General features: G+C 38.7%; 1 protein-coding gene across 2 annotated transcripts in view; it reads left to right on the top strand.

Moving 5' to 3' along the window:
- The window catches only part of cdin1 (CDAN1 interacting nuclease 1), an 86,237-nt gene that overhangs the window by 40,231 nt on the left and 38,525 nt on the right, over positions 1-7,481 (top strand). For both annotated transcript variants that reach the window (XR_001310318.1, XM_014009719.1), the window contains 4 exons: positions 2,014-2,063; positions 3,635-3,702; positions 5,276-5,341; positions 5,505-5,610. Coding sequence is in view for 1 of the 2 variants with exons in the window: in XM_014009719.1 (XP_013865173.1) it covers positions 2,014-2,063; positions 3,635-3,702; positions 5,276-5,341; positions 5,505-5,610 (290 nt within the window). In the remaining variant the exon portion in view is untranslated. The remainder of the gene's footprint in view (positions 1-2,013; positions 2,064-3,634; positions 3,703-5,275; positions 5,342-5,504; positions 5,611-7,481) is intronic.

The raw sequence follows: 7,481 nt of genomic DNA, 5'->3' as shown, positions 1-7,481 counted from the left end.
GCGCAGCTCTGCTTTTAATCACGTAGCACCGATGCGACAGCTTTGCAAGCTACTTTTTCTTTCTTTAAAAGAAAATAGGACCAGGTGAAGCCACAGCATGCTTACTACCTTATCAATAATTACTGTCTTCTTTCTTTCTCTGTTTGTGGGGGGTCAGCTTCACTCAGCTGCAGGTGAACACCTCCCGCGTCTCCTGGACTATTTTCCACCGAGGATTACGTCGTATTTTATATGTATTATATTTCTAAAAGTACTTCGCAGCATTTCCCCGTGTGTTCACGTCACGAGCGCAACAAAACCGCGACAGATCAGCTGACTGTTTTTAAAGCGAGGTGCAGCGAACATGTCCACCTGCAGCTCGGCTCTGACTAGCCCGGGACTTAAAGTTCATACATGTCAACCCCTTCAGACATTTAACGTGTATAATGAGCATCAAAAATTTATAATTTGCGCAAAAAAATCTGTATTAATCACACGCGGGTGGGATGGAGGTTCGCTGACCGCAGCTGCRCGGGGTGGTGGGGAGGAGGAGGAGGGTCTAGTAAAGACGTGTCTACATTTGACTTTTATTTTTTCTAAAATCACAGTTCTCTGAGTCAGCTTCAGATGTTTGTAGTGAATCATAATATCTTCTAAATTTAACCAGGTGCTTCAATGCYTTTAAATTACACAATAATTTTACTGGAGAAACTTGTCGGTTTGGTTAAAAAACCAGTAAAAATATATAATTTTTTTCTGTACAGAGAACCTCCTCTGCTATAATTTATTTGAAATAAACAGATCAAAGCTCCTCAGTTGAAAACACCAAAATGATAGAAAAGATGTTTAAAAACTTCTTTCCTCAGAAAGTCTTCAGTGCTAAGAACACTAAACTGTAACTTTTAATAAGGACACAGTTTACTCCTATTTAAATAAAAATGTTTGACCTGTAAGCAGAAAGTTTATGGATGTTGGATGTTGGTTTTTTTTATCTCTATTTCAAAGAAGAGGATGAGGAGGAGAACGAGGAAGTTCTCCTCAAGCAGCTCCTAAAACTGTCAACCTGCTGACTGAGAACATTTGTATATATTACACTTTGTTTTGTTTACAGAACAATATAGCCTACTTATTAAACTGTATTTTTATTGAGATATTTTTTGGACAACCAAAATGTTTTGAGGACAACCAGATTTTGTCAAACCCCCACATGAGAGGTCACCACCACAGTTAAAAAAAATCCTTGGGGAAACTCTGCTGAGTTACAGTTCTTCTAGAGTTCTGATAATTATTAGAAAGGACATGATTGGAGGTTTTTACTGATAATATTTTATTCAAAACATATTACAGAAGTCATAAGAAGCAGGTTTATTTTGAACAAACATTACAAACGTGTTCATTCCTACAAAACTGCCAGATATATTTACAAACAACACTAAAATGACTCAGATTAACATAAAATAAATCATGTTTTATAGTTAAATGTCTGTTTCCTGCTATAAAGAAAAATCCTCCTCCTGTCGTCCTTGTCTTTGACCTTGACCTGTCCTCGCTGCCTTTGGGTGAAGGCAGGGGACACCTGGACAGGTCTCCAGTTCACCAGAGACACCTGGACAGGTCTCCAGTTCACCAGAGACACCTGGACAGGTCTCCAGTCTCCATCAGGGACACAAAAGAGACAATCAACCATCCACACTCTGTCACACCTAAAGACACACAGAAGAGCTCGAGAAGGTTTCAAACTGAGAACTCTGGACTCAGATCATCTGCTGCACAGAGTTCTAATCATTTAGTATCAATAATAATTTTATTGATAATTATCATGAGGAGTCCTTAACTAGGATGTAGTTGGGCAATTAAATATTCATGTATGTGTAAATTTATTACCTTAATTGCAGGTGAGTCACGTAAATTAATGTTTAAAACAAGTCCGTCCGTCCCCCCGCCCTGCCCTGCCCCGCCAAGATGAATTTTCTAGGGGAAACACTGCCCACCTTTTTTTTGGCATGCCATAATATTTCTTCCCCTTCTTTTCAGTGCACAATAAATGACTGCTGTTATGGACCGCTGGTAGACTGCATCAAACAGTATCCTATCCCCATAAAATTTTAAGCTTGAAAATGACGAGGAGCTATTGAAGGGGATGAGATGTGTCTGGCTTCACCTGACATAAAAGTTCTGCTTCACGGAGGAGACGTTTCATCCCATCTGCCGTACCACTATCAGCGATCCAAGAGCCTGAATGCGATGGAGGGAAGAGCTGGAGGAGACGATAGGCTAATGTGAATTCACCTTCATATGAATTCAGCGAATCAGACCCAATATTCTGTGAAACAAATATAATAATTTAAAAGCACTGTGGAAAAGCATTACTACACATATCCCAAAGATTTTTAATATAATTTTTAACTGGATTACATTTAGTTTTAAAAAAGCAGTTTAGCCCAGCATACAGTGTGAGTTACATTAGACCAAGTGAAACTCTTAATTTTACGTTTAGTTTGTCAGATTATACTATTTCATTTCCATCCTTTGTGCAGCTATAAATAACCCTTTCTTAACCACTATTTGGTCAGAATGGTAGTCCATTCTATTTGGGGGTAACCAGCTGGGTAGCACAATAAATATTTCGTTGGGGAGGAGTCTTATTTAAATAATTGTAAACGTGTAAGTATGTGTTATTGTGTYTCTCTCTGCTTTGTTGAGTGTGGTGGGGCTGTTACTCTGTTCATAGTCAGTCAAGCCTGTCCCATCCTGCCCTCCTTTCCCCCTCCCCTCATTTTCTCTATTCTGTGGCAGTCCCTTTAGAGTCAACTGAAAGTCTGTTACTTCTCTGCAGAGTTCATAATAACCGTCTTGCTGTGTGTGCTTTCAAAGAACAAACTTGAAAAGAAATGGCTTTTTATGCATGTGTGCAAGTCATGGTATGAATTTATTAGAACCTATGTTTAAGCTGCTAGTGTTTGTTGAGTGTAACATGATGCTGTGAGAACATTTCCACCTCTTGACTAAAATAGATTATTCATGATGTTGAGCTTTAGGTAAAAAAAAATAAAGAAAAAACTACCGTAATCTGTTGCATCAGGCATCCTAACTCAGACTGATGTTCATTCAGAATTTTTTTTCTAATAGGTTGTTTATTGGAATGAGTAATCAGTGGAGTTTTTAAACATTTTGTATAACTGATTTTTTTTCTTTCCTTTTTTTTTGCATTGAGAATGCACCTTGGAGTTTTGTTGAGGAAAGCTGATTTCCCCTGAAAGTCTGATTATGTCCTACAATATCTTGATTGGAAGTGGTTGTGTTTCCCTAGACTTTTCCATGACGATATTACACAACATTCCAGTCTTGGGACATCTTTGTCATCAAAGACATGTTTTCATCACATGTTCACACCAAATAAAGCCACTTCAGACACTTTGCCTCTACATATTCTCCATGTCATCAAGAAATTCAAATATGAATTTATACAATTAAAGAGTTAAAATGCATTCAACATCATTAGTCATTAGTGTGTGCCCCATTGCACATAAGTGGAAAACAAAATAGCCTGTTACCATCCAATGCCCTGGTTTCATTTATGTTCCTGTGGACCATTCTTTTGTTTGACTAGATGTGAAGTATTGTTGTACATTAGATTCCTTAACTCTGTTCCCAGTGTCATTGGACAAGAGCATGAAATTTTGCTCTGTGACAAACTGAAGGAGAAAAATCTTTCCTTTCTGGGTAAGTCACTTCTTGACCTTCATATCACACTTTTTTTGGTCTTTAAATTGTTCCTATTGAGTTTTAGAATTAATCCCCAAAACCTGGTAGATGCTATGAATGCAGTCTTTTTTGTCAATTTGCTGACACTATATTGTTTTTAATATTCATTGTAAATGGATAGCTGGGCTCTGAATTTAAAGCAGTGTCCCATGTCTTGTGATCCAGCTGAGTGCTCTGAATTACAGCCACAAAAGCTTAATCAATTCCCTGAAAGCCTCACTTTAATTAGCTTTTATCCACACCTCACAGGTATAATTGCTATAATTAGAGCAACCAAGTGGTTCCACAGACAAAGTTGAACTATTTTATTTTCTGGCTTTGTGTTTATTTTGGTTTTGTTTGACTGGTCATTCAGAATAARACATTTGTCATTTACTTAATCTGTTTAATAAAATAGTTTTTTATGTTGACTTCTCTGAAACAATTGTCTTGGTTTTACTATTTTAAATTACAATAGAATGTCCAGATATGAAATTGTTTGAGGGAGATTTAAACCATCCCTTCCATCACCTCATCATATCACCATCCCCAAGGTCAGGTGAATGATGAAAGATAAAAGTCATTCCCTCTGTCATTAAGACCATATCATTTATTTGGACATGAAGCACTGACCTTTCTGCAGGACTGTTCTAAAACTGTCAGAGTTCGAGGGGCACAAGGGCCGCTGAAGCAGCCTCACCCCATCTGATAAATGGATTGGAAATAAGCCACCCAACAGCAGGGATGGCCCATTAATTTTAATCAAAGCTGATGTAAAAAGGCGATCACAGCCACATGAGAATATCAACAGCCCAGTGTATGTGTGTGTGAACAGAGGTCCCTATCCGGTGACAAACACACAGCTACACCTACATTATCACAATCAGCATRCCCTGCTGTACCACAAGCCTCTGGCGGGCTCGCTGACCTGTCTCAGCTCTTTTTCTTCACCCTTGGCTGATGCTGCCTCCTCACCACYACTGACACCGCCACCCTCCATCTCTCTTCAATTCCCTTCCATGCCCCATTAGTTGAGCTTGGCTGGAGACAAAGAGGCAGGGCCTTGGAACTGAATGACCTGGTCAGCCTGAGATTTAATGGAGAAATCAGGTGTTGGAGGTATAATGACCAAAGCACGCCAGAAGTCAAGGACAATGGCTGCAGCCTGCACTGTCAGGGGTCAGGCGAACAGAGGCAGTAATGCCAAACGGGTCCTCTTGCTGTATATTTTATAAAGTGTAGCCAAATGGCAACCAGGAGTGAGGCTCTCTAATTAAGTGTAAGAAGTTTTTGTGCTGTTGCAGCTAATACGTATGGGGCAGTATTTATTCATTTTATTTCACTTTGTGTCATTTACCATCTCTTCCATTTCAAAATTTTGATGTTTTATGAGAAATTTAATAAGCTTTTGTTTGGTTTAAAATACAAGTTTCTTTAAATTTCCTAAACTAAAAGAAAACATTCAGTTAATTGAAATACTTTTTGATTAGCTTTTATTTTTTTCCCCATGCAAAATAACAATTATTAAAATTCTTCACTCCCTATTTTATAGATGAAAATCAGCTGAGAACCATGGGTTATGATAAAACCCCTGATATTATCCTGGAGGTTCCTGTTGGTATGTATTTGTTTTATAGACATCTGTATTTATTTATTTTTTCTAAATAAAAATACTACAAATGTAACACATTGCAGTGCTGCGCCCAATTCATACATTGTGTTGGATATGGTGTAAAGAAAAGCAGTTTTATGAACATTTTTGTGTTTCATTTTATGAAAAGCTGTGGAGGGACATATTATACATTGGATTGAGAGCAAAGCCTCTTTTGGGGATGATCACAGCCATCGGACCTATCTCAAGGAACAATTCTGGAGTTACTGGAACAGGTCAGCCTTTTTTTTTGTTTTGTTTTAAGAACTGCATTTATTTTACTGGTATTTTGTATCAGCCTTGCTGTTGGTGTTTATATTATCAGTTATAACTACTGCACTTTTAGTGACCACAAACCAYTGTTAACTTTTCAGTATCATAAAAACGTTTCATATCTTTGTCCAACAACTCCTACCACTTCCTTACTGGTATAGGCTGCTTTCACCACACAATTCCACATGGGGACGTTTTTACATTACACCACTTCCACATCAAGTTGTGTTATTGAAGGCTTTTTGCAGCTTGAATGGTTTGCCTGCAAGCTTGATTGTGTTGTAGAATACAGACATTGTCTTGGAAGGGAAGCTAGGAAGTGAGTGATTAATGTGTTGCATCTGTTGTCATGAGAACCTTTGGACAGGAACAGGCCTTTGTGGTCTGGCCGTTGTAGAAGTTGAAGTGTGTAAGWGTGTGTGTGKGTGTGTGGGTGTGTGTGTGTGTGTGTGTGGAGGGTGGGGGGTTACACTCACATTTCTGAATGAATTGTAGAAGTAACAACTGACCTATGTCATTGTCCATCGAGAGAGCATTTCTTTACCCCAGGAATTAGTAATATTTTTCACTGCCATTAAACCTTACATTAGAAAACAATGGTTCACATTGTAAATCCACCGTTCTTCTAATGCTCTGATAWATCTAGATTTGGACATGCCCGTTAATTTTTGTTAAAATGATCCACGATTATTCATAACATTAGGTTTTATTTGATGAACATTTATTTTAACTGTAAAATAAAGTCTGTAAGAATACTGTAGGCTGTTTAGTTTTTATATTTTTTTTCTTAATTTATTGTCACACAGACAGCCATTTTATTGACACTGCAAAGCATACCATGTAAATGATGATGTAGACTAGGTCATCTGTGCAAGGAGGCTGCAAGTGAGATTTATACACYCTGAAGGATTAATTTTGAACAATATCTGACAATCAGCTCTTTTAAATTAAACCTGAGCGCGTTGATAGATAGGACAATCTATAAATGACTTAGCTTGAAACTAAAAATGATGATAATCCACGGGAWGTCAAAACTGTAAGCGTGCTGTCCTCGCTTCTGCCAGCTTAGAACCACCGACCGGACCAGAGAGGAGGTTCCGAAACAGCGTGGCTGTGTGCGGTCACTGGACCGAGGCTGAACGAACCGAGCCGAAACGCAAAGCTGCTGCCAGGGTGGAGAGTAGTTGTCACTCAGGTTTAAAACGTTCACGGTTCTGTGTTCCCCCTCGGAAAACTTGTGTATGACAACTTTGCACTTAGCTGCAACTCTGTTTCTGATGAAAATAGAAAGTTCTGCCGATGAGCCAGTGCTAGTGCTGGAGCCGGAACAGCAGAACTGGCTAATAGCGGTCGTGTGTCTCAGGTCTTTCACAGCGCTAACGTGCTTGTCACTTTTTGAATGCGACTCCCACGCCCGTACACCATACGTTCTGAGTTTTATGTTTGTAGGGGTCACCTCGACTGAAATAAACAAGTAAACTGTCTTTGACCCCAAGCCTCTGATGGGCCCTTTAAAGAGGCAAAATTCTGTTCCACTTAAAACTGAATGAAGGCCACCACAGGCACCAGTGACGTGTGGTCACTAGAGGCATCATGGAACTTAAAAAGAAAAAACAATATTAAACATTAAACTGTCATATTTATATAATGCTTTGTACTTTAAACACATGTTCAATTAACTTAAACACTTGTAATATTTTTCTTATTCAAAATCGCTGAATTTCTTCATATCCTGATCAAATACAGGACGAGATGGACTATGAGGAAAAATCAAGCTCCGCCTCCAGATTGCGCAATCGTTTCAACCCCTCTCTCCACTTGGATTGCGCAATCC

The sequence above is a fragment of the Austrofundulus limnaeus genome, unplaced genomic scaffold (genome assembly GCF_001266775.1).
Source record: "Austrofundulus limnaeus strain Quisiro unplaced genomic scaffold, Austrofundulus_limnaeus-1.0 Scaffold61, whole genome shotgun sequence".
In the NCBI taxonomy this organism is placed as follows: Eukaryota; Metazoa; Chordata; class Actinopteri; order Cyprinodontiformes; family Rivulidae; genus Austrofundulus; species Austrofundulus limnaeus.
Note: the sequence above shows the minus strand (reverse complement) of the source record. Positions and strands in the feature narration are given on the sequence as shown.